We start from the raw sequence: 26,459 nt of genomic DNA, 5'->3' as shown, positions 1-26,459 counted from the left end.
TATGCGTTGATCTGAAGAGCAATTACTTAATTAATATCATATGACTTCACATCACATGATGAAAATCACATGACTTAGTGAAAATGCGCTATTGAAAAGCAGCACTTAATAATAAACATATGACTTTACATCACATTACTACATATCACGTGACTTGATATCATGTGATGCAAAACTTTTTAAATTTCTTTGCTTGATATTTCCAAGAATAAAGATTTAATTTTCAGCCGTGAATAATAATAATATGATCTTGCATCACATGACATCATATGACTTTATATCATGCGATGCATTTTTTTTTTTAATTTCTAAATTTAAAGTTTTTAATTCCAGCAACTTGCATAAATATCACATGACCTAGTATCATATGACTTTGATTCGCCACAATAAACCAGCCGCTACTTGCCACATGCTGCAATGTATGCCGCTTTTGAGGTGCTAAATAACGCAGCATAGCGCAAAGGCACACTGGAGCACAGCATAAAAATACAAATTTCACTTCAAACACACACATACACTCAAAAAACCAACACGCTTTTGAATGAATCTTTGCACACGAAACGTGTTATTCGTCGTCGCGCGCAAAAAACTTGCCTTTGAAAAGTTTTAGAACGCATTGCAATGAGTTTGGATTTGAGTGAAAAACTTCAAACGCGCTCTGATGGAAACATGAACGAAAAGCGCTGTGCTGGCATGCATGCCTATGCGTGTACAATATGGCTGACAGTAAGGCTCCAGCGAGCGAGTGAGTGAGTGCCACGCCCCAGTGAAGAGGAGCAAGTGCGCGCACACAAGCGTAGTAGACTGTGCCACATGAGTCCATGAACGCATTTGCAATGAAATCGTGCCAACATTTGCATCGCGTTGCCGTGGCAAACGCATGTGGCAAAAGATGCTGCCCAACAACGGCAAAAACAACAACAACTCTGGCGTTTAGCACAAAATATGGCAGTGCAAAAGGGGCATAAAGCGTCAGCAAAAAGTTACTACGCGGAGTGGCGGAAAAAAATAACGGACACAATTTTTCTAGCGCTTCTAAATGCAACAACAACAGCAACAACACAAAGGCCATTGCAAACAAAGCGTAAGCAGAAAAACAGCTAACAATTGAAATTGCGGAAGCAACAACGACAAAAAGTCGGACAGAAAATACGAGTGAACACATATACACCCATATATATGTATATAGATGAGTGCGTGCATTGTCCGTCTGTGCCGCAGCGTCACGCCTCAGCGCATGCAAGCAAGTTCGCATGTGTGTGTACGTGCACTCGCCGTAACTGGGTTAGCAGCAAAGAACTTTTAAATCCCTTTTTGCTGCGGATGTGTGCAGTTGAAATATGCATCACGTTGTTTGTTGTTGTTGATTTGTATGCTGTTTGTGTGTGTGTGCAATAGCGTTAATCTGCGTGTGTATGTGTGTGCCTCAGTTGCCAATTCGCGACTTGCTCACTTGTGCTTGTGTATTTTATTGTGCATTGTTTTACAATTCGTTGTTGTTGTTGGTGTTGCAAGCTTGTTTTGCGTGAAATGCTTGCCATGTTTCGTCCAGCATTTTTGCAGACACATGTGTGCAATATACATATTTGTAAATATATTTAGATTTATTTATATATGCGCACGAGCAGTTGCACTTTTTGGTAGCTTTTGGTAGCTTTTGTTGTTTTTATTATTTTTATACCCTGAACAGCACTGAATCGATTTTTCTGCGCTGAATCCCGCAGTTTTTGAGTTATCGGCCTGAAATTTTGAACGTTGCCTTGCCTACGCAAGAAATTGCTTATTTGTCAGAACCACCGACATCGGACCATTATAGCATATAGCTGTCATACAAAGGATCGGACGACTATAGCATATAGTTGCCATACAAACTGAGGGTTTAAATTTAAGTTCTTGTAAGGAAACCCTTTTTATTTGACAAGATATCTTTATGAAATTTGGCAAGATTAATTGTCGAAGGCAAAGCTACAATCTGTAAAGAAATTGTTCAGATCGGTCTACAATAGCATATAGCTGTCATACAAACTGACCCATGAAAGTCATGTTCACGTATGGTGAACTTTTTTTTTTAATGAGATATATTCATGAAATTTGGCAAAGATTATTATCTAAAGCCAAGCTATCATTGTTGAAGAAATCGTTCAGATAGGACCACTATAGCATATAGCTGTCATACAAGCTGACACATCAAATTCAAGTCCTCATATGAAAAACTTTTTTATTTGAAAGTATATCTACACGAAATCTCGTTTGAGATATTCCTCAAGACAACAATATAATCTCCGAAAAAATTGTTGAGATCGGACAACTATAGCATATAGCTGCCATACAAACTGACTGATCAAAATCACGAGGAAGGCCTTTTATACCCTTCTATGCCATAATAAATGCACTTGTGAAGGATAGAATAGCGTCACTGCTGACAAAGTTAACTGTTTTTATTGTTTTTGTGCAAAAAAAAATTTGTTTTGTTAACGAAAATACAAAGCAGCAAATAAATGTTGGCTGCGGAGCGCATACGAGATGACAGCAATTTGAGCACAAAAGCAATATGCGCGAATGTGGCACGAAGTTGCAAAAAAACAACAAATTTTTTTAGAGCAAATATGATTTCTAAAAATATTAAGCGCTTTTTGCAAATTGAGCAAATCTGCCAAAAGTTTGGAATTTTTTTCGCCATTTCTATAATACTGGACACACTCGTACCCCCTTCAACGGCTTGGCAACAAAACAGAAGCAACGAAGAGTGAACGCCAGCTGCGCCACAAATAACAGCTGCAGCGAGCAGGCGGGTCCAATGACCAGAGATGCAACCCTTGCCATGAACACTGCGGCAATATTGCAACCCCTTAGCCTATATATAGGCGCAACCAGCTTCGTATGAGTGTTTGTATGTGTGTAAATGGCATATACAACTACCTCAATGCCTCACAACTATAGTTGACGCTCTAAACATTCTAACTCGACAGCATATGTGTGTGTGTTTGTGAAGATTTCTAAAAGCCTATATGTGTATAAGTGTGTGTGCGTTTTTTGTTGCAAGCAGAACTTTCCGAGCATTTTGGGCACAGCGGGACAAGAGCTAATGACATGGGCACACAGAGGCACTTATGCGCATACAAACACAAACGTACACTGAGAGACATACACACATACATATACAACATATAGTATAACCAATTCATGCACACATATTCAAATTCAAGCGTGTGTAAGCAAAAATAAAAACGCAACTTTAGACTGAACAACAACCTTAACAATAGGACACATAACAACATAACAATAAAACAAGCAAGACAACGCCGTAAATGTGCATAAAAAAAGAAGAAAGCAAAGCATGCTGCAAAGGTAGCGCATTGGTACTGTTATAAAAAAAAAGGCCAGCGGAAGGATGCATGTGTAAGTTAGAGGTACAGTAATGCATCCGCCAAGTAAATGATGAGGCAACAAGGGGCGGGTAAAAAGTTGTATGCTGTTGTAAATACCGTTAGACAAGTTAGCTACATGCGCTACATGCAAACAAGCACATATACATATATTTGCAGATATATGTATGTACATATACAGTTGGGGTTTTGGTACTAATGCATTTGAAGTTGAAACAGTGGCGGTCTAACAAATTGGAAGAACAAGTATGCAACTTATTGCTAAACATTGCTCATAATATTGCAAATACCAGAGATAGTGCGTTATATAAGCCTTATTAATTTCTCATAATTATTAAATAAATAAAAAGAGTTGCCACCTGATTTTTTAAATATTTTTTTTTTACAAAATACTTTTAAAGTGAAAATTTTTGTAATTAAAAAATAATGACATAGAGTTGCCACCAAATTAAAATTTTTTTTTTTAAATAAATTTTTTTAAAGTTTAAAACTTTTATAGCTAGAAAAAAATCACAGAGTTGCCACATAATTTTGAAAATGGAGTTTATTAAAAGCTTTTATAATCTAATTTTTTTATGGTTAAAAATCAAATACAAATAGTTGCGACCAAATTACGAAAAAAAACATTTTTTAATGAAAAGTTTTTAAAACGTAATTTTTCTATAATAAACAAATAGTTACAACCTAATTTCAAAAACATATTTTTTATAAAATGCTATTATAATGTACATTTCTTCTATTAAAAAAAAAATATATATTTACAAAGAGTTGCCATTATTTATTTTTCTATAATAAAAAAAATTCTAACAAAATACTTTTATAGGGTCAATATTTTATATTTAAAAAATAATTACACAGAGTTGCCACCAAATTAAAAAAAACTCTTTTCATTAAAAGCTTTCATAATAAGATTTAAAAAAAATTGAGAAAATAGTTGCAAACATTTCTTTGAAAAGCTCTAAAAGCGTTAATTTTTTATTGTTAGAAAGTAATTACAGATAGTTGCCACCAAATTAAAAAAACAAATATTATGAAAATCTATAAAACGAAATTTTTCTATACTTAAAATATAGTTTTAAAGACTATTTTTTTATCAAAGCCTTTTTATGAAAAATGGTTAAAAAGTAATTACAAAAAGTTGCCACCCAATGAAAAAAAATTAGTATTTTATGAAAAATTTTTAAAAGGAAATTTTTCTAAATTAAAAAAAACATATTTTTTATAAAATACTATGGTATTTTTTTATCAAAAACTAATTACACAGAATTGCCACCTAATTTTGAAAAATATTTTTTTTTATCAAAGGCTTTTGTAGAGAAATTTGAAAAAAGGTTAAAAAAAAAGTTGCCACCAAATAAAAAAAAATAATATTTTTTATGAAAAGATTTTAAAGCGTAAATGAAAATAGTTGCACAGATTTGCAACTTAACATTATCTTTTACAAAACGCTATTATAATACATATTTTTTAAACTTAAAAAAAATGTATAAAAAGAGGTGCCATTTAGTTTTTAAAAACATTTTTTTGTTAATGAAAAGCTTTGGTAGCATAATGTTTCGATAGTTAAAAAATTTTTTAAAGAGTTGCCACCTCATTTTCAAAAAGACTTTTTAATATAATGTATATTTTTTATATTTAAAAAAATATTTACAAAGAGTTGCCAATTAATTTTAGAACTTGTTTTTGTTTATAACAAGTTCTTACAACATAATCTTTACATAGCTCAAAAATATTTGAAAGGAGTTGCCACCAAAATTTTTATATTTTTTTATGACATATAAAACATTATAGCAGAGTTGCCACCTAATTTTTAAAAACAATTTTAAAATATAATTGCAAAGGGTTGAAACATAAAAAAAGACGTAACTGAAAATAAATTTTCTTGACCTTCTTCATATCTGCGCCCATCACTGTATACAAATTTAAGTGCATGAGAATTGTTGCTAATGTGTTACACAGCCTTCAGCCCACTTGCTGACAATATTAGCTGAAGCATAACCTGATAGTTGCCACATTTATTGTACACCAAATGCGTTCTTCATCCAGCGGATTTACGCCCGAAAAAGACACAGAGGAAAACGCCCGGCAACCCGGTAGTCGATGTCCTTTGTTTAACAAGAGATTATGAAGATTTGCCATCATTTTGAATGTACAAAACAAGTACTTGTTCGAACTAATGTACTTGAAAATCGTCTACTAACAATTTCACAAAGAAGTGACTTCATTCGACAAGGTTTAAGTTTGCGGGGTTATTGTGTGAACTCGCAAGGTGGTGTAGTAAGAGAGCTTTCCTATGTTGCATTTGGATGTCCTGAGGTGTAAAATTGAAAGGTTGCTGAATTTAACTCTCGTGATATTTTATAGTACATTCGCACTTAAGGAGTAGACTCACAACTGAAAGAAACGGCGACGTACCAATCAAGCAAAAATACATTTCAGACTAGTCGTCTTTCATGGCAGCCGAATATAGAAGAGAGGGCAAAAAAGGCATCGATTTCCTTATATTGCTGTTAAGGAGCCATTAGCAAAAGGTGGGGTATTTTACCGAGAGTGGTCCTCTACGACACCGTAGTCAAACACATTATGTTGTTGGAGTATATATTGGAGGATGACGTATGGCTTTAAAAGTTACTATCAGACTCAAAAAATCTGAATTTCTAAAAGAACACGAGTCCTCGCACACTTTGACTTCATACCGTAGCACTAAGATCATGGAGTCGCCAAACCGAGCTCTGGCGGTTCCTTCTCTGCCCATATACCGGCGAAGGAGTTGTGGGTGGGAAGAAGCAGTTGGAGAAGTGGGGCAGTGAGCTTCTTTACGGATGTGTCAAAGCTTGGTAGAATGGTTGGTGAAGGGATTTACTGTCAAAAGCTCTCTATTAAGCTCCAGCTTCAGACTGCTTTCCATGCCGAGGTTGTAGCTTTATAGCTGCAGTAGATTCCAGCAGCCTCTTTTAGAGAATTGACCATCCACTCATACTGTAGTTCGGCTTGAACTAATTAACAGTGAGGTTAGAGTTGGTTAAAGAGTGCTTAATCTCGCTATCAATAGCATCGAGTGCTTTCGTGACTAAGATTAGAAGAAGAATGAAGTGGAAACTTCTCAGCACTTCCTTTATGACTGTCCCGCGTTTGGGAGGTCAAGCCATAAACACTTGGGACTGCAGACCTTCAGACATCCCACCGAACTGGCGGTAGAAATATACTCCGTTCCAAACTATTACAACAAAAATGAGCTCTATATTTCAAACCCTACCTCAATTTTGCACACAAAATTTGCCCGAGTCAATAAATTGTGAAAAATTAACCGACAAATTTTTTAACGAAAACAATAAACAAGTTTTGTTGGCGAAATTGGAAAGCATAATTGCAACTTTGTGGCGCAGCGTCGGTAGAACAAACAACCCGAAATCAAATTCGTCAACTTTTCTTACAGAAAATTAACATAATTTTTTGCATCCCTGCGCACATTGCCGCAAGAAACTTACACATCAACTTGCTACTCGCTTCGTGCTACTTGCTTCTTGCAATAACTCGCAACTAATAAAAACCGCAGCACTTTACTGGCGACTGCACCTGCTGATTGTTTGCCACCAACAAATAACAATAGCGCAACCGGGCTAACGGCACTGCGCGGCCAAAGACAACAACGAATGCGCCACCAAACGAACGTTAATTCCGCAACTTTGCGCGCCACCAGCTAACCAGTACCAGTACAATAACAGCAACAGCAGCTCAGCCACCAACTGTGCCACAAGTAGAGATACTCGTAGCGCGCAGCCAACGCCAGCTCACTGCGGCACACTATTGCTGGTGTTGGTCAAGGAAGTTATGGCGCTCGCAAATGCAACACGCAATTAAATTTAATGAAACCAACTTTCTTGCGCGTTGTTGCGCTAACGGCGTTGCAACCTACTTGTCGGCGAAAGATATGTACCAAGGTATGCTTGTTTATGGGTTAGTTGGCATTTCGGAGGTTCTTAAAGGTAGGTAAGTGGACTTGTGCAGTTAACTGAACAAGTTAACTAACAGTACTGAATTAGAAGGCTGAGAGAGATAACTGATAAGAACTCTCCTAGGAAGTTTAGTCTTTCAGTTCTTTGATGGAACAATAGGTTAAGACAGGCGATGGAGTTCTAAAACTAACTACACTAACTTTTCTCGGTGCCTTGAGTTGGTATTCGAAATTGGAGTCAAGGTCATCGAACTGAAGATCAAAAAGAGGAGTGTTTAAAAAAGAAATGTTCTAAAAATCGTTTCGTCATTTATTTGGAATTTCATAATATTCCATACAAACTGAAAATTCCTCACACATACTCAAATAATTCGAAAAACACTTCAAATACATATCTCTTGATGTTAGAACCGAAGATAACCGAAGAAAACCGAAGCACAAGTAATGAGAGAGTGTGAAAGAGAGAGAGAACTGGCAAAAATATATCCCGAAAAGTTGATCTATATGTTGTAGCTGAAGAAAGAGTCTTTTAAAAAAAGAAAGTTTCTGGAAATCGGCGGGACCAAAACCACGCCCATTTTCTATATAATATTTAATACCGAAATCATTCGAAAAACATATCAGATTCATATATATTTCTAGTAGTTAGAACCGAAGACAACCGATGCAAGAACAATGAGAGAGAGTGTGAGAGAGAGAGAACTCATTGAGATTCCGACAGGGAAATTAAGAGAGCGGATTTGCAAGGCTATATTTCGAAAAGTAGATCTATATGGATGTATCTATATGTTGAAGCTGAGAGAGAGTATATTAAGAAAAGAGAGTTTGTGCAATACTTTTTTTTTTTTAAATCTCACCACGTCCACTCATTTTTTATTAAAAAATTTTCAAACACTCTGAAAAATTTGATAAATGGCCTGGTTGCGGTCACACCTTCAAAAACATATCAGATCCCGTAGCGGACAGAACCGAACAAGAATGATGAGAGAGATTGAGAGAGAGAACTGGCAATACTATATCTCTGAAAAGTTTCGAATAATGGCCTGGTTGCGCTCTCAATTACAAAAACATATTATCCCACAGCAGAGAGAACCGAGGAAGAATGACGAGAGCCAGTGTGAAATAGAGAACTGATAAGACCATATCTCTCAAAGTTAATCCAAATGTGGTAACTGGGATAAAGAAGTAGTTAATATTGCTAAATTCAACATTTAGGGGTCTAAGTAGGTCGTATCAAAAATTGTATCCAAAGTAACGAATGAAAGCTCAAAATATTTTTAAAATTTCTGAGACTTAGATGTTCGAAAAATTGAAAAATGGACATGGTAATGCCCACAACTTCGAAAACCATAGCTGTTCCTCTATATTGCGATTGGATAACAGTACTTTCCAAAACTACTAATAGGTTTTATCAATATTTATTACCTCCCTATTTATTTCCCCCGCGCTTGCCGTCAATCTCAGCGCCTAGCAGCCAACAGCTACCCGCTAGAATACAAATCGCAGTGATGGAATTTGAAAGTGCTGCGGAATCCATTTGCTGGACCGCAAGAAAAAGAGAGTGAAAGATAGAGAGAGAGAAATAGTGGGAAGAAGGCACCAGCACGGTTTATCAGTGCTAAAATGCTGTTATGGTATTAGGCGCGGGCGGGCGGCATTCGTCAGCAATTGCAGTGATTCGCTGCAAAGCAAACACGCCAACTGCAAATGTGGCATCCGTTCACAGGCACATAGGCGGGGAAACTTTCTTAATTTTATTGAGTTTTGAGTCTTTTCTTCGCATATTGGCTTTTTTGCTGCAGCAAATGAAGCGTAAGGCGCTCAAAACACACATATTTCCAAAGATTTTTTTATTATTGGATGGTTTTCTGCAACATATTTGCGGCCGAGTGCTGTCGGACACGCGCTGAATTATAATTTTTGAAGGGAAACAAATGCATATTTGTTCAAAGCAATAATAAGTAACATAATAAGTCAGTGGCAGTAGTTTTGTGGAAGAAGTTTTATAAATATGTTAATAACTTGGTGGGAAGTAAAAATTCAAGCGATATTGCATTTCTGAGACAAGTTGAATAGAGTGAAAATGCTTAAAAGTGGAGTGAGAGTAAACTAAGTTTAGGAGGTTGAATAGGAATTCATGGTCTCTAGAGTCACCATTTTTATAAGTCTGTAACTACACCGCAAACTCAATATTTTTTTACTCATATTCATGTCATATTTAAGTATCACTGGAGTTACCTAATAGCAGACTCTCTGCTTGGATAGTAAATTTAATGAGACTATATACATAATCTAACATGATTTTTATTGAGAAGAATGACATTACTTTTATCGAGAAGAATGAAAACAGAGCATAATACGAAAGAAGAACAACTCCCAGAAGAGTGAATCATTCCTACGTCAGTCTGGAATTCGTTACACTTAATAAAATATGATATATGTACATGTATATCGAAGATCACGAAACATTCCATAGTTTTGGAAATCACCTAGTGAATATGCAATAAAAAATACTGTGTCTTGAGGGTTTTTTTTTAGATTTGTGGTTATCAGTGATTGCCTCACTACCTTTATCGATTAAATTTTATATTTCTCGGAAAAAAGTGACTATGGATTGGCTCAATTTTATTGCTTTCTAGTTATACTAACTTATCAGATTCATTGCAAAACTGTCTGATGAGTGTTATTCCTAATTTGATAATCCACAATCTTGAACTTTAATGCCTCATCTTTAATATTCTTTTGCTGGCAACTGGAAAAAATATTGTTTGAGTTTTTTGTTTATGATTTTAATTTGAAAGAATGATGACTATTTATTGACAACTATTCACTGATATTGTTTGAACAAGCGAATATTTCATAATTACTATAATAAATATTAAATCGTTTTTTTTTTTTTTTTTAATTAAAGCTGAACTTAGCGGTCAAAACTAACTTAACAGAATCGAACATCTGGATTTATATACATATATATAGTACATATATATAAGTCTACAATGGCGGTGTGAATCCAGATGTTCGATTGCGTTAAGTTAGTCTTGACTGCCAACATATATATTTATATATGTATGTATACATACATATATTAAAATAGTGTGTTTATTTATAATTGATTTTAGTATCATGTACTGTGAAAGACAATAACAATTCATCGAAAGATCAGACACTTTAGCCTTAGATGATAAGGCTTCCACAGATGATAAGGCCAGCTAAGTTGTGTTTTTATGAGTAAGCAATTGAGAAGAAGAAACTACTAAGACAAGTATAGCTTTCATTTTTATATCAATTTTATATATACGTATCGTCACCTAAAAAGCAAAATAACGTAACATCACTTTTAATAAGTTTACAAGCGATGGAAAAACGATATAATAGAAACCACTCATACTGAGTTTTTGTTAACAAATTTGATGCTACATATCTTGATATATTGCTAAAAAGTCCGTGTCACGTTTTTGTCCGCTTCTTAAACTACTGAAACGATTTTAGTAAAATTTAGCACACTGTGTCCAGTTCAATTACGACCTAACCTAGAGCAATAATTTGACAATTCTACATTTTTTTGTATAAACACAATTACATCACATCTCATATAAGAAATACTCAATTTAATTATTCTCTTGTAATTCGTTTTACTTTCCTTCTATCTCCTATTTTTTCAAAATAAAATGAAGGAGAAAAAAATATCTTTATTTTTAAACTGCGGCAGGTGAAAGTGAGCGCATCTACTGCAAACGCTTATCAGCCTTCAATATTTTTATATGTTTCATGCTTGTTGATAAAATATCAAGAATAGGCGCATTCTCCGCCATAATTCACTGCCGCTTATCATTTCAATTATGCTGCGTGCAAGCCGTCGCATAAGCGCTGGGATCACACGCGGGTTAATGACAACAAAAATATAATTTTGTGAAAAAAAATTTTAGTGCAATTTTTGTGCGAATCTACAAAATATGCAACTGCAGATAGGTATAAAAGACACTGCAAATGTTTAGAATTCAATAGTAATTTCGTGAAAGGCCGACGAAATGCGCTGTGCCTTAGCTTGCTTCGTCAGCATTGTGGGCTGCGTGCTCGTAGCTGGACAAATCTTAGAGCCAACGCAGCAGATGAAATATGCCGATAAGGTGTTCTTGGAGAAACAAAAATTTCTGCTCGAAATAGTGCATCGCATTGAAAATCCGCTGTTGTTCGAAGAGTATCTCAAATTAGCCAAGGACTTCCATTTCGAGAAAACGGATTATACGGTGAGTTGTGTGAAAAGTGGGTGGGGTTTATAAAGTCGGCTGGGGTCGCCAGGAACTTTTCTGAATATTAGTGTTCGTCAGTATTGGGTCGACTTGAGGAATCTATAGTCTACATTATCAGGAGTAATAGACATCTGAGGCCGCCAGGACCTAGCTGAAAACTAGAGTTCATTTTACAATGTGAGCCTTGAGGGCCACTGGTGAGAGAAGCAGGTCCATTAGATGGCTCAGGCCTGCTGATAGTGCGAGGTTATGATGCCTTTTTAAATCATATTTTTAAAATTTTTTACGTATTTATTTTTTATTTTTTTATTATTTTTTATTATTTCTTATTTTTTTATTATTTTTTAAATAAAAAAAATAATACATTTTTTTTTATTATTTTTTATTTATTTATTATTTTATTTTAATTTTTTATTTTTACTTTTATTTTTGACCATTCTCTAATTTTAATATATTTTTTTCATCCACCCCCAGCAATATGACTACTACATGGAGAAATTCGTCGGCGCCTACAAGGCAGGCTACATACTACCACGTGGTGAATTCTTCGGCGCTTTGGTGAAAACGCACATAATGCAAGCGTGGGGTCTCTTCAATCACTTCTACTACGCCAAGGACTTTGAGACGTTCATGCGCGTCGCCAGCTGGGCGCGTGTGCACGTCAGCGAAGGCATGTTCGTGTATGCGCTTAACTTGGCTATCATACATCGTGACGACAGCGAAGGCCTAATATTGCCAACCATCTACGAAATATTGCCACAACACTTCTTCACCAGCAAATTGGTATACGAAGCGCAAAAATTCGATTACGACGTGTGGAGCAAGCAGATTATGTACGAGAAGGAGTACAAGGACTACCTGTATCAGGATAATAAGGAAGCTTACAGCACACACGCGCAGATTTATACCAAAGATTGGAAGACCTGGCAATGGTGGAAGATGATGGGCTTGGCTGAGCATTGGTACGCGGTAGATGGCGCACAGGTGCTAACTGGCGTTTCGTCGGTAAACGCGGATATACTTAAAGACACACACATCTACTTTATGCCCACAGATTACACACGCAATGTGGAATGGTACAACGAGCAGTCGAAATTATCCTACTTCACCGAGGATGTGGAGTGGAATGCTTATTGGTACTATGCGCATATGGATTATGCTTACTTCTTGAACAGCAGCCAATATGACTTTGCGTCGGAGCGACGCGGCGAGTACTGGGCGCATAATATGCAGACGATGTTGGCACGTTACTATTGGGAGCGTTTAACGCAAGAACTCGGCGAAATACCCGAATACTCGTCGCTTAGCACTTACGAGGAGGGCTATCAGCCGCAATTGAACAGTTACAACGGCATCAAGTTCGGTTTTAGGGAGAACGATTTCGATCACAAGCGCTATACGAATTTCGATCAATTCAACCGTTTCATGTTCTACTACCGACGTGTGACGTTACTGCTCGAGCAGGGTCATATCACCACCGGCAATGGCACTGTGATTGATTTGCGTAAACCCGAGTCGATGGAGGTTATGGCGAATCTGTTGGAGGGTAATGCTGATTTATTTGACTCACACTACGAAATCTATTGGCGTGTGCTCTCGCATATGTATTTTGCTGGCGCTGAGCCCAATGCTTTGCATGTGTTGCCACATATTTTCATTAATTACGAAACCATGTTCCGTGATCCGTTCACATACAGCTACTACAAACGCTTCTATCAGGTGTTGTCTAAATTTAGCTCGTTCCTACCGGCTTACACGAAAACCGATTTGTTGTTGCCTGGCGTTAGCGTAACGGATGTGCAAGTGAGTGAGCTGTTGACCTACTTCGATTACAGCGATTTTGATGTGAGCACTTTGCTGAATGACAAAATGGTGTTTGACGATGGTCAATATGTTTGGAATAAAATGTTGTTGGCCCGTCAACAGCGTCTCAATCACAAGCCATTCACCATGGATTACATCATCACGGCTGATAAGCCGCAAAAGGTTGTGATACGCGCCTTCCTCGGTCCGAAATTCGACTCAAATAGACGTGTGCTATCTTTGGCACAAAATCGTGAGAATTTCATTGAAATTGATGAGTTCATTTATCAGCTTGCCGCTGGCGAGAATAAAATTGAACGCAACTCGAGCGACTTCTATTGGACCATTGGGGAGCGCAGCCCGTACACCGCGCTCTACAAGTCGGTAATGCTCGCTTACGAGGGTAAGCAGCAATTCATTGTGAATGCCACACAGCCTCATAATGGCTTCCCCGATCGTCTGCTATTGCCGCGTGGTTGGGCCAAGGGTTTCCCAATGCAGCTGTTCTTCTTTGTGGCTCCATATAATGGCGCACATGAGCACTATCCTAGTTACGAGCATACTTCGTTCGGTGGTGGCATCGGTTCGGGTAAACGCTACGTTGATGATATGCCTTTGAACTATCCTTTCGATCGTCCGATCGATGAGGTTGAGGTCTTTGTACCAAATATGTTTATAAGGAACGTTAAGGTGTACCATGAGGACAGATTGGAGAAATATCAGGAACATAATTATGCCAATTTCGGCAGCTTTGATTACTTGAATTGAATAATTTTGTGTAAAAAATTTGAAATGTAAAGGACTGAGAAAGTACTGTTGAAATATATGTATGGCATTGTCTGTAGCGAATCATTTTAATATTTTCTTTGGGAATTTTTCGTAAGTTTTTTCTTGGTTCGAAATTGTACAAAAGTTGAAAGTTAGAACTTAATTCGACCAAAATTTTCAAGCAATTTACTTCCACTTTAAAATACTGACAGTTTTTTATTTACGAATTTTCATTGAACTTTCACGCGAATCGAACAACCAACTGGTATAAGTCTCAAAGATTTGCAAATTAACTTTTTCTCATATTAGTGATACCTTGATTTGCCACACTTTTTAGAAAAACGAATCGAACAAACATTTGATATAAGTCTCATAGGCTGGTGTAATAAAATAATATACGAATTTCTTAGCAATTCAGCGAACAATGGTGCGCAGTGAAAAATCAACTGGGTCTGGTCTTACATATTGCCTTATTCAAATAGTTATACATGAGTACGCACCGTTATGGCACCGTAATGACGTTTCCACATACTCCTTCATCAATGCGTATCTTTTTTGCTGTTTCAGATATTTGTTATGTTACTTGATTTGCCACACTTTGAAGAATAACGAATCAAACAAACAACTGGTATAAATCTCATATAATGGTATAATCGAAAAGTGATAAAAAATTTCTAGTATTTTAGAGCAAGCTTGATAACTAATCGAACAATTAACTGTTTTCACTTAACTCTCACTGATTGGCATAATTAACAAGTAAGGAAGCATGATAAAGTGATAATCGAGATTTCATTATCCGTCATTTACATATTTTTTTTATTTTTCTGTAAAATTAATTAGAATTAAATTCTAAGAGATTTACCGATATTTTCGGTGAAAAATTAGGTTAGGTTAGGTTAGGCACTGAGTTCTTCGTGTTCGATATCAGGGACCTTGAAAAGTTATAGTCCGATCACGACAAGTTTTTCAACAAGGGATACCTCAGCTCAAATACCGTATTTGTGTACAGTTTTATTCCGCTATCATCATTGGTTCCTAATGTATACATATATGATAAAGAGAAGGTATCAGTTGGAATTCAAAAAAGCATTATATTGGAAGAAGGCGTGGTTGTGAACCGATTTCACCCATATTTCGTACATGTCATCAGGGTGTTAAGGAAATATTATATACCGAATTTCATTGAAATCGGTCGAGTAGTTCCTGAGATATGGTTTTTGGTCCATAAGTGGGCGACGCCACGCCCATTTTCAATTTTTAAAAAAAGCCTGGGTGCAGCTTCCTTCTGCCATTTCTTCCGTAAAATTTTGTGTTTCTGACGTTTTTTGTTAGTCGGTTAACGCACTTTTAGTGATTTTCAACATAACCTTTGTATGGGAGGTGGGCGTGGTTATTATCCGATTTCTTCCATTTTTGAACTGTATATGGAAATGCCGGAAGGAAACGACTCTATAGAGTTTGGTTGACATAGCTATAGTAGTTTCCGAGATATGTACAAAAAACTTAATAGGGGGCGGGGCCACGCCCACTTTTCCAAAAAAATTACTTCCAAATATGCTCCTCCCTAATGTGATCCTTTGTGCCAAATTTCACTTTAATATCTTTATTTATGGCTTAGTTATGACACTTTATAGGTTTTCGGTTTCCGCCATTTTGTGGGCGTGGTAGTGGGCCAATTTTGCCCATCTTCGAACTTAACCTTCTTATGGAGCCAAGAAATACGTGTACCAAGTTTCATAGTGATATCTCAATTTTTACTCAAGTTACAGCTTGCACGGACGGACGGACAGACGGACGGACGGACAGACAGACATCCGGATTTCAACTCTACTCGTCACCCTGATCACTTTGGTATATATAACCCTATATCTGACTCTTTTAGTTTTAGGACTTACAAACAACCGTTATGTGAACAAAACTATAATACTCTCTTTAGCAACTTTGTTGCGAGAGTATAAAAATATACTCTGTGAAGTCGCCTTCTATTTGGGAATAAATGATGTAATTGGCCACCATGTTCGTTCACAAAATATATGAAGTTTTTCAAGGCTTTTCTACTACTTACTTATTAAGCCTCAGTTCTTTTACACGGTATTGTAATAATAATAAGCCAACGATTGCTCTACCGATCCATGAAAGGTAAGAGAGTTTTTTATGAAGAGAGTCGTTATGAAATTAGTTCAGGTGTTGAGGAAAATGAGTCTAGTTATGTATGTCTTTGTCCACTCACAATATTTAAGATCATGTACTACCAGTACAATTTATTTATTAGAAATGAGCGTAATGCATAATAATGGACTGTGAATGATGAAGCAGGTCACATAGGTCTAAATCTATTTATATACACTTTTTTATGAGTTTAGCTTTTACACTCAATTACGACCTAACCTAGAGCAATAATTTGACAATTCTACATTTTTTTGTATAAACACAATTACATCACATCTCATATAAGAAATACTCAATTTAATTATTCTCTTGTAATTCGTTTTACTTTCCTTCTATCTCCTATTTTTTCAAAATAAAATGAAGGAGAAAAAAATATCTTTATTTTTAAACTGCGGCAGGTGAAAGTGAGCGCATCTACTGCAAACGCTTATCAGCCTTCAATATTTTTATATGTTTCATGCTTGTTGATAAAATATCAAGAATAGGCGCATTCTCCGCCATAATTCACTGCCGCTTATCATTTCAATTATGCTGCGTGCAAGCCGTCGCATAAGCGCTGGGATCACACGCGGGTTAATGACAACAAAAATATAATTTTGTGAAAAAAAATTTTAGTGCAATTTTTGTGCGAATCTACATAATATGCGACTGTAGAACGCTATAAAAGACACTGCAAATGTTTAGAATTCAATAGTAATTTCGTGAAAGGCCGACGAAATGCGCTGTGCCTTAGCTTGCTTCGTCAGCATTGTGGGCTGCGTGCTCGTAGCTGGACAAATCTTAGAGCCAACGCAGCAGATGAAATATGCCGATAAGGTGTTCTTGGAGAAACAAAAATTTCTGCTCGAAATAGTGCATCGCATTGAAAATCCGCTGTTGTTCGAAGAGTATCTCAAATTAGCCAAGGACTTCCATTTCGAGAAAACGGATTATACGGTGAGTTGTGTGAAAAGTGGGTGGGGTTTATAAAGTCGGCTGGGGTCGCCAGGAACTTTTCTGAATATTAGTGTTCGTCGGGGTTGAGTGGACTTGAGGAATCAGTAGTCTACATTATCAGAAGTAGACATCTGAGAGCCCAGGAGCTTCTCTGAAAACTAGAGTTGTTTTACAAAGGGCACTTTGAGAGCCACTGCGTAAAAAAGCAAGGCTATAAGCTGGCTCAGATGCTTCTGGTAGTGCGAAGGGATGATGCTTTTATTTTTTTATTTTTTTATATTTTTAGAATTTTTTATTTTTTTTTATTAATTCTTATTTTTTTATTATTTTTTATTATTTCTTATTTTTTTATTATTTTTTATTTTTTAATTTTTTTTTATTAATTTATATTTCTTTTTATTATTTTTTATTTATTTATTATTTTTCATTTTTATTTTGGTTTATTTATTTTTATTGTTTTTTTTTTAATTAATTTTTTATTTTTACTTTTATTTTTTACCATTCTCTAATTTTAATATATTTTTTTCATCCACCCCCAGCAATATGACTACTACATGGAGAAATTCGTCGGCGCCTACAAGGCAGGCTACATACTACCACGTGGTGAATTCTTCGGCGCTTTGGTGAAAACGCACATAATGCAAGCGTGGGGTCTCTTCAATCACTTCTACTACGCCAAGGACTTTGAGACGTTCATGCGCGTCGCCAGCTGGGCGCGTGTGCACGTCAGCGAAGGCATGTTCGTGTATGCGCTTAACTTGGCTATCATACATCGTGACGACAGCGAAGGCCTAATATTGCCAACCATCTACGAAATATTGCCACAACACTTCTTCACCAGCAAATTGGTATACGAAGCGCAAAAATTCGATTACGACGTGTGGAGCAAGCAGATTATGTACGAGAAGGAGTACAAGGACTACCTGTATCAGGACAGTATGGAAGCTTATACCACACACATGCACATTTATACCAAAAATTGGAAGACCTGGCAATGCTGGAAGATGATGGGCTTGGCTGAGCATTGGTACGCGGTAGATGGCGCACAGGTGCTAACTGGCGTTTCGTCGGTAAACGCGGATATACTTAAAGACACACACATCTACTTTATGCCCACAGATTACACACGCAATGTGGAATGGTACAACGAGCAGTCGAAATTATCCTACTTCACCGAGGATGTGGAGTGGAATGCTTATTGGTACTATGCGCATATGGATTATGCTTACTTCTTGAACAGCAGCCAATATGACTTTGCGTCGGAGCGACGCGGCGAGTACTGGGCGCATAATATGCAGACGATGTTGGCACGTTACTATTGGGAGCGTTTAACGCAAGAACTCGGCGAAATACCCGAATACTCGTCGCTTAGCACTTACGAGGAGGGCTATCAGCCGCAATTGAACAGTTACAACGGCATCAAGTTCGGTTTTAGGGAGAACGATTTCGATCACAAGCGCTATACGAATTTCGATCAATTCAACCGTTTCATGTTCTACTACCGACGTGTGACGTTACTGCTCGAGCAGGGTCATATCACCACCGGCAATGGCACTGTGATTGATTTGCGTAAACCCGAGTCGATGGAGGTTATGGCGAATCTGTTGGAGGGTAATGCTGATTTATTTGACTCACACTACGAAATCTATTGGCGTGTGCTCTCGCATATGTATTTTGCTGGCGCTGAGCCCAATGCTTTGCATGTGTTGCCACATATTTTCATTAATTACGAAACCATGTTCCGTGATCCGTTCACATACAGCTACTACAAACGCTTCTATCAGGTGTTGTCTAAATTTACCTCATTCCTACCGGCTTACACGAAAACCGATTTGTTGTTGCCTGGCGTTAGCGTAACGGATGTGCAAGTGAGTGAGCTGTTGACCTACTTCGATTACAGCGATTTTGATGTGAGCACTTTGCTGAATGACAAAATGGTGTTTGACGATGGTCAATATGTTTGGAATAAAATGTTGTTGGCCCGTCAACAGCGTCTCAATCACAAGCCATTCACCATGGATTACATCATCACGGCTGATAAGCCGCAAAAGGTTGTGATACGCGCCTTCCTCGGTCCGAAATTCGACTCAAATAGACGTGTGCTATCTTTGGCACAAAATCGTGAGAATTTCATTGAAATTGATGAGTTCATTTATCAGCTTGCCGCTGGCGAGAATAAAATTGAACGCAACTCGAGCGACTTCTATTGGACCATTGGGGAGCGCAGCCCGTACACCGCGCTCTACAAGTCGGTAATGCTCGCTTACGAGGGTAAGCAGCAATTCATTGTGAATGCCACACAGCCTCATAATGGCTTCCCCGATCGTCTGCTATTGCCGCGTGGTTGGGCCAAGGGTTTCCCAATGCAGCTGTTCTTCTTTGTGGCTCCATATAATGGCGCACATGAGCACTATCCTAGTTACGAGCATACTTCGTTCGGTGGTGGCATCGGTTCGGGTAAACGCTACGTTGATGATATGCCTTTGAACTATCCTTTCGATCGTCCGATCGATGAGGTTGAGGTCTTTGTACCAAATATGTTTATAAGGAACGTTAAGGTGTACCATGAGGACAGATTGGAGAAATATCAGGAACATAATTATGCCAATTTCGGCAGCTTTGATTACTTGAATTGAATCACTTTGTGTAAAAAATTTGAAATGTAAAGGACTGAGAAAGTACTGTTGAAATATATGTATGGGCATTGTCTGTAGCGAATCTTTTTAATATTTTCTTTTGGGATTTTTCGTAAGTTTATCATTTACAAAAGCTTTTTACAAAAACAGTCGATTAAGGATTACTTAAAACTATTAACATTATATTAAGATTAATTAATATATATCCAAACGGCAAGTTATTTTAGAAAAGGAGGCTCCGAAACGGGAAATTTTTCTTACTATCCTTCGGACAACTGCGACTATTTTTTCACAATCAACAAAAATAGTATAAGAGTAGAGTATTTTGTTTGAAATTATACAAAAGTTGAAAGTTAGAACTTAATTCGACCAAAATTTACAAGCAATTTACTTCCACTTTAAAATACTGACAGTTTTTTATTAACCAATTTTCACTCAAATATCGAGCGAATCGAACAACCAACTGGTATAAGTCTCAAAGATTTGCAAATTAACTTTTTCTCATACTAGTGATACCTTGATTTGCCACACTTTGTAGAAAAACGAATCGAAGAAACAATTGGTATAAGTCTCATAGACTGGTATCATAAAATACCTAATATAAGAATTTCTTAGCAATTCCCTTTCAGCGAACAATGGCGCGCAGTGAACAATCAACTGGGTCTGGTCTTACATATTGGCTCATTCAAATAGTTATACATGAGTATGCATCGTTATGGCACCGTAATGACGTTTCCACTACTCTTTCATCAATGCGTGACTTTTTTGTTGTTTCAGATATTTGTTATACCTTGATTTGCCACACTTTGAAAAATAACGCATGAAACAAACAACTGGTATAAGTCTCATAAAATTGTATAATAGAAAAGTGATTAAATATTACTTTTATTTTAGAGCAAGCTTGATAACTAATCGAACAATGAACTAGTTTTACTTAAGTCTCACAGATTGATAAAATTAAAAAGTATTAGATGAGAAGAGGTTGTGCGCTATACCAAAGTAATGCTGTTTCCAAATATTCTATCTCCAAATCATATCTTTGTTGCCGTTTTAGATATTTGTGATGCTTTGTTATACCAACTCTTAAAGATTAGTGAATCGAACAAACAACTGGTATAAGTCTTATAGTTTGGTATAATGAAATAGTCATGCAAACATTAGTGGTATTATAGCATGAAATTTTCACATAGTCTATCTTCAATTTTGGGTGCTTGTGATAACTTGATTCGATAAGTTTTGGAGAATAGCGAATCGAACAAACAGGTGGCATAAGTCTCATAGATTGGTATAATCGAATATAGAAACAGCAAGCCAAAGATGTGATGAAATGAAATCAATATTTAGTTTAAAACTAGCTTTCAGATGCTTGGGATTCCTTAAACGTTATTTGTGGCTTTATATCACGAGTGATTTTCTTGGTATTCGCAATAAGTTCTTGGCATATTTGAGAATTTAGCGATGCCAAATCAGAAAAAGGTGTCTAATAGTTCAATATTCCAGCCACAAATTAAATATTTGACTGCACTGAAACAGATGCTAACTTGATTACTGAATTTGCATTCCAAATTGATTGATTTTGGCATTAACCAAGTGAGATAAATTAGGATCGTGATTATAGAGGGATCCAAATCCATTCACAAACATCTGGTAATAAAAATTAATTCTAGTAAGGTATCATCCTAAACAATTTATACATTCATCTTCGATATGCACATGAATTTGTTTCACAGGATCAACAAGTCAATAAGGTACACGACTTGGTCGTTTTGATGCATCTGCGTGAAGAAGTTCGCCGTAAATGACCGGATTTGTGGACAAAATATTCATGGGATTTTCACCACTATGAAACACCATCACATTCCGGCATGATTTTGACTTACTTCTTATCCAAACACATAACGAGAATCATTCCACAGTCCAGATTTTCGCCAGATTTGTTTACCTGTGACTTTTTTCAGTTTTCGTAACTAAAAGTCCGCTTCGTGGAGTGCGCTATGAGTCTACTGAAGCTATTAAAAGTCATTCGGTAAAGGCCACCATAACCAAGGCTTTTAGTGGAAGGAAGTGCATGGATTACTGAATTGAGTTTGGCATGCTTGGTATGGCTCAGGAGCGAATTTTGAATGTAATATTAAAGTCAGCCAATCTATCAAGTCGTTATACATATACAATCGAATTATTGGTCTCAACTTAATCTATGTAACCAAACATAAACACGAAAATCGTCCTAAATGATATCTTTAAACAGAATTGAATAAAGGACTGTATAAAAACACGACCGATTCTACTATGCAAGCTAGACTATGAGTTGGATATTTTATTGACTCAGAGTTTTGCTGTTATCTCTCAACCTGACTGGGTGATGCATTTCAAATAGAGTTTATACCTACTGATATTTATCTAATACCATTATTGGCAGCACCCTCTCCTCTGCTTTGCTTGGAAGTACCTAATGGTATCACAATTAGCCATTTTTATGGTCAGTTGAGGACTTTTTAAATATTGTTTATCTTACGACTTTGAACTTATGTACCCTATATTAAAGGTCTAGTAGCCCAGCAGTGTTCCGAATATGGCTTATTGTCATATAAGTTATACAATTTTCTATACAAATTTCGATAATAATGTGTTCGGTAACTCATACATAGGTTATCTAGACCATTTATTATAAGAGAGATTAAAAAATGACAAAAAAGTTTAGAAACCAGCTTCCTTTGAAACTCAACTGCTACTAGAGCTTCCAACCTGCTACCAGAGCTACCAACAACCAACTGAATCCAAAATTAAAGTCTCTCACTCGAAAATACTGCAACATAACGCAGTGAAACACCACATCTAAATGTAGATGCGAATTATGGGCACCACTCGACCAATATTGTAATCGGCAAAAGAGCCAATAAAAATTTCCAATTTTTTTCGACTGCATACAAAACTAGTAACGGAAATTTACTACAGCACCAACATATTATGGGAAAATGGGAAAATGTGTATGCATGTCATTGATGAATGCCACATATTGCTTGCCGCAATGGCAGCAGCATTTGTAGGGCCTCGCTGCGACCCAACGTTTTTGATGCGTTGCAACTGTGTGAACTGTTTTTGAATTTTAATATTTATTTTTGCGGTTAAGTTCGAACGAAATGCAATCATCTACTTGCCACATTTTGTGGCGCATATGACAACTCAACCGCATCCACACGCATACACACCCATATTTGGCATATAAACGTTCATACATACACATACATACATAGATTGCTTGTGAGTACCACTGTTGTGGTTATGCAGTTATCTTATCGGTGTGTTGCACTCATTTCGTTATAACGGTACAATATCGCCGACATAACACAAATTTCATATGCGCTATTGTTGTGTTTGCTGCCAGCAAATATGTGTAGACGCATCGTTACATTTGCCCAGCTTTGGCTTTGGTACCCATTATAACAACAACAGCAACAACAACAACACCCACTTTAGCTTTGCGGTTGCATTAATAATGAATGGTACGCATTCGATGTGGTCAAAGTGGGCCGGCTGTGTGTGTGGCGAAGGCAGCGGGGACTCGAATAGCGGTAAAAATAATTTGGACCTGCAATGTACAGCTAAAGCAATGGGATCCGCAGAGGTGTTGGCAAGGTATTGTAGCATACGATTCCAACAAAATTTGTTTTTGTAGTGGGTTTAAATACCGTTTTGTTGACTGACATCTTGCGGAGTGGTAGGTAAGCTTCCCTGACAGTCTTCCGTACTTATTTTAGATCAAACTACCAGAAAATGGAAAGCGGGAGCAATGTTTTATTTCTATGCTTTGAATGGATCCATATTCTACAGTCCTAATGGTACTCGCTGAGAGTTGCAGAGAAAGAACGAGGCTATGGCGCTATTGTCTTACCTGTTCGTGGAGTGAACTCAGCCATAATCGCCTTTTAAAACAGCTACACAGTCCTTTAAGAAGAGGAAGAAACAGGCTTCGATTAACAACTAAATCGAGGGGTCCTAAGATAAAACACAATCGAAGTTCTGTGATATTTTCCCAAGGAAAAATTCCTTTGACTTCTTTTATTCTCCCTCTTTCTTCGGCTATAATCAAAATTTAATAAAATCTCTTCGAGGAATCATACTAACCCCCCTTTCTGACCTATTTTTCTTTTATTTCCTCAATTCAGTACTCTAGCTTCACAGAATCTATGCTATTTTATGGATTTAGCGAAATTTTCTTTTTCGAAAGACATCACAAGACTGACCCAAGTCCAAATTTGAGTTACATTTTCAAGTTTGTGTAAGAAGAATAAGAACTGCAGCGAATAATTAGATGATTTTCGATTTCGATGCTTCTTCAAACGTCGCCACCGACGTCAGTTGGAAGTCTTCTGACAGATCAAGCAAATAAAAAGCTTTAGATGATTCGATGATATCCATGTGAAATCAGCTTCCAAATACTAGTAAGTCGTATTTTTGAATATTGAAGTTTCTAATTTCGATTCTTTAAGTGAGACATTCTAAGCGGTGACTTAAGCATAGAAAATCTGGATCTGCGGAAAATGATATTGGTGATTAAAATATCTCATTTCAATAAATTATGAATGATTGTTCTCGAGACCCTAGATCCGGTGCAGTTTAAGCCCGGAATAGAACAGATAAAACATTTTTGCTGGTTTACAATAAAATTCCTAGAATTAGGTTAACGGTGCTTGTAGAAATCAAGTTAGTTAATCTATAGGTGTATATATTTCCCTACATAATGACCGAATGGAATAGACGGTCAATTTTTCTAACAACGCCATGCTTCCAACGAAGAAGATCTCTGATTTTTCTGGAAACCAAGTCAATTACAGACAGCTCCTATTCACCTATTATGTTAGCAGTCTGTTATTGACTTGGTTTCTATTTCACTGGGTGATGATCTAGCGGACTCGGGGTATATTTTCCTGAGAACACCACCCTGTTTCGCACTCGGAAGATTCCTGATCTGATAATTCAAAAGATCTCTGTCGCCTTAATGAGAACGAGATTTGGATACTTTTACAGATAATATGATGAACTTCTACTTGTATTGTACTAGGTTTGAGGAATAAGATTGTTGGTATTATCAGTCAGAGCTCGAGTTTGAATGAGTATCCCTTACCTCTAATAAATTTCAATTACAAAATAATTTATTCCCACTCGTATGCAGTTCTCTTGTTGGTTCTTTCTTTATATTAATATATGATTTCTATTACCTAGAGTAATAGTAATAAAGAATAGTACTAAACAGTTGAAGACGCCTTAATTTTTATTAAATAATAATTCTGTTATAGAACTGTTTTTAAAGCCACAGTACCAAACCAGGACTACAGATTTTGTTTTTCCAGACATTAGATCACAAGGCAGATAACAAACCGAATGTTTGAGTTGTTAATACATAAGGAACAAACTCGTTTGGGTGCCTAGTCTTAACGAAATGACTGGAAACCGCAAAGTCAATGAGCTTGCAAGAGGACCCTTGTTCCGATTGTATCAGATTGAAAAAGTGCTAGGTCTGCGTTATCCTTCTGCGGTCTTGTGCTGCATCTCTGAACTTCGCATGAGCTTAGCAGGCGCTGGTTAACAGTAAGCTGAATCGGGACTGCGAGATCTTGTAGAAATAAAGTAGAACGGAGGAGATTAACTGAACTACTTGTTCCAATAAGACTCATCTTGCCGCCATCGTAGGGGTTTTTACTGAACATTATTCAATAGACTACATTCGATAGGCTGAAAACCTTGACCTAATTGTCAAAGTTGAATGGAGGTAAATGAGATGGAAACATGCAGGCACTTTCTCTTACATTATCTAGTTTTTGACAGACAGAGGTTCGACAGTCATATCTTTGGCGAACCTGTCGGAATCGACAAATTTTTGGCACGCTCCAAACGCTTTTGGGTTTTTTATTTTCGCTCTATACTTAGTTAATTTGGGTGTCATAATAGACCAGCATTCTCAGCTGCCCAAGCGGGATCCATTTATGGATCGATCTTTTGGTATAGCCCAACCTATTTTATGTATATAAGGATCGCAACGAGGCTTGGTGAAATATCAGTTTGTCAATGCTAAAATCGATGGATGAATGAGAATTTGGATCTATGGCGAGCTTAGCAAGTGTTGGTTAGCCAAAAGTTGAAAGTATGAGGTCCATTTGTATGGATCTATGGATATCTGACGAGCTTAGTTTAGTGGAAAATATGAGATATATCTTTCTCTTGGCAAGGTGCATGTTGAACGATAAGAGTTCAAACTGAACACTCTCCTATTGGCTTTTATACTGTAAAGAAGATGAGGTGAAAACAGCTTGACAGTTTCTCCAAAACTCACCAGCTTTTGTCAGACTAAGGTCGATGCATCTCGGTTTTTATACCTTCTATGAATCAGTCAAATTGGCTGCAATCGATATTAAGGGCCACAATAAAGTAATGGGAGACTTAAGGCGCTTGGTGTAAGGCGACGATCTTTTTGATCCATACTTAGGAGTGTTGAACATTACAACGGACAGGCAAGCTCGCTAACTCCACTACCATTCCAAGGTGGGATTGTCCGTGG

The 26,459-nt window shown here is 37.0% G+C and overlaps 2 protein-coding genes across 15 annotated transcripts in view; one reads left to right on the top strand and one right to left on the bottom strand.

Annotated features, from left to right (window-relative positions):
• Nucleotides 1-26,459, bottom strand: part of LOC105228487 (semaphorin-1A) — a 481,986-nt gene that overhangs the window by 227,678 nt on the left and 227,849 nt on the right. The window lies entirely within an intron of this gene.
• On the top strand, nucleotides 11,328-19,985 carry LOC105228486 (larval serum protein 1 beta chain). Of its 3 annotated transcripts, none has more exons than XM_049455963.1 (2): nucleotides 11,328-11,588; nucleotides 17,807-19,985. In XM_049455963.1, exons 1-2 carry the CDS (start codon nucleotides 11,370-11,372, stop codon nucleotides 19,901-19,903), a joined length of 2,316 nt encoding a protein of 771 aa, XP_049311920.1. In that variant the 5' UTR covers nucleotides 11,328-11,369; the 3' UTR covers nucleotides 19,904-19,985. The 3 variants fall into 3 exon arrangements, with proteins under 3 accessions (XP_049311920.1, XP_049311917.1, XP_011206635.2); XM_049455960.1 differs by lacking the exon at nucleotides 17,807-19,985 and adding an exon at nucleotides 12,066-14,243 and having other exon boundaries at nucleotides 11,329-11,588; XM_011208333.3 differs by lacking the exon at nucleotides 11,328-11,588 and adding an exon at nucleotides 17,014-17,267.

The sequence above is a fragment of the Bactrocera dorsalis genome, chromosome 1 (assembly GCF_023373825.1).
Source record: "Bactrocera dorsalis isolate Fly_Bdor chromosome 1, ASM2337382v1, whole genome shotgun sequence".
Lineage (NCBI taxonomy): Eukaryota > Metazoa > Arthropoda > Insecta > Diptera > Tephritidae > Bactrocera > Bactrocera dorsalis.
The sequence above is the reverse complement of the archived record's forward strand: the minus strand, read 5'-3'. Positions and strand labels throughout refer to the sequence as shown.

What these genes read in the sequence shown, in the direction of transcription:
- LOC105228486 (XM_049455963.1), top strand. Translation starts at nt 11,370, where the DNA reads ATGCGCTGTGCCTTAGCTTGCTTCGTCAGCATTGTGGGCTGCGTGCTC. An exon ending in TCGAGAAAACGGATTATACG is followed by an intron (nt 11,589 to 17,806) that starts GTGAGTTGTGTG and finishes ATCCACCCCCAG; the next exon opens with CAATATGACTACTACATGGA.